Source organism: Tupaia chinensis, unplaced genomic scaffold (assembly GCF_000334495.1).
Source record: "Tupaia chinensis unplaced genomic scaffold, TupChi_1.0 Scaffold000046_3, whole genome shotgun sequence".
Lineage (NCBI taxonomy): Eukaryota > Metazoa > Chordata > Mammalia > Scandentia > Tupaiidae > Tupaia > Tupaia belangeri.
Genome location: NW_006159504.1, coordinates 2376826 through 2378111, shown reverse-complemented (window position 1 = coordinate 2378111; position 1286 = coordinate 2376826). Strand labels below are relative to the sequence as shown.

Here is a 1286-nt window from a genome sequence, read left to right as displayed (position 1 = left end):
AAAGAGAAAATCAAAGCAATAACATGACAGACCAGAAGAAGAGTTACACAAAAGATGTAACTCTGCAAGGACAATATTCTCTCACAAGAACAACAGTAAAAGGTCAGGCACCTTCCAAAGATGCCTGGGCTTAGATAACACTGTCTAACTAATACAATTTCACTGGGTACAATTTTTCCAGCAGCCAAAATCCTACTGTGGGGTGAGTTAAGACCCATTTATAAGAGACAGTTATACTATGTTGAGCTTCTCCTCTGAAGTTGAAATAAATTTTTAAAAGCTTTATTCAATTCAGAGCAGTTCCACTGAAATGAAATTAATAACAAATTCAAAATGTCTGGATTTCCCTAAGAAAATGTCAACTCCTTCCCCAGAAACCTACCCAAAGAAAAGACAAATGGAGTTCTTATTCCCTGGAGTAATTCAGACCTTTAATCAAGGGCCAGGTGGTACAGATGGTTGAAATGATGTTTCTGGAAGCACATTTCCAAATACTTTCCCAAAGGGCCCCCCAACTGTAATATAAACTATTAAGAGGGATTTGATACAACTTCAGCTACAGTATTCATGGATGGTAAGCAAACTCCCTCACAAAAGCTCGACATACTAACAACTCTCCAACAGACTTCCAGGGTTCTCGGCCCTTTGGTGGGCTAAGGGAAGGTACGCGACCCTTCCAGCGAGGACACTAAGGTAGGATACAGGGCCCTGGAGTGTCTAGCCAACCTCCTGAATTTTACAGACCTCGCAGCAGCAGTTAACTTTCTCACCCTTTTGGTATCAAAGTTCACCCAGAACCCAGGTGTCCGGATCCCAGATGCACATCCGCATACACGACCAAGGAGCGGCCAGAGGGCGTGATCCTGAGCCAGATGACGTGCACACTCACGCAGCTCTTCCACGAATTGTTTGCATACCTTTGCGCACCCTAGCTTCTGAGCTTCAATTTCTACATCTGCGAAATGGGAGTCAGAGGCTCCAACAGCCTGGGGCTGCGGGAAGAGCCAGCGTGCTGAAACTCGTTCGCAGCCTCTCCCCTCCCCGGCTCGAGGGGGCGCCCCAGAGCCCGCCCCCTCCGCCCCGGCGTCGCGGCACCCACCTGCACGCTGGGGAAGGCGGTCTTGAGCAGGTAGAACATCTTGCGGTTGGACAGCACGTCGCCGCTGGTCATCTTGTCCTCGGCTCCCTCGCGCGTCTTCCCCTTGGACTTCTCGTGGAGGACGTTGCTCTCGCGGACGCGCCTCACCTCGTCGCCGCCGCGGACGGCGGCCAGCACGGACACCGCC

At 50.2% G+C, this 1286-nt stretch overlaps 1 protein-coding gene across 1 annotated transcript in view; it reads right to left on the bottom strand.

Moving 5' to 3' along the window:
- Window positions 1–1286, bottom strand: part of BPNT2 (3'(2'), 5'-bisphosphate nucleotidase 2) — a gene marked incomplete at its 5' end in the record, with an annotated part of 42941 nt that extends 41655 nt beyond the window's left edge. The window contains 1 exon segment of the mRNA XM_027773737.1: window positions 1100–1286. Coding sequence (XP_027629538.1) covers window positions 1100–1286 — 187 coding nt within the window.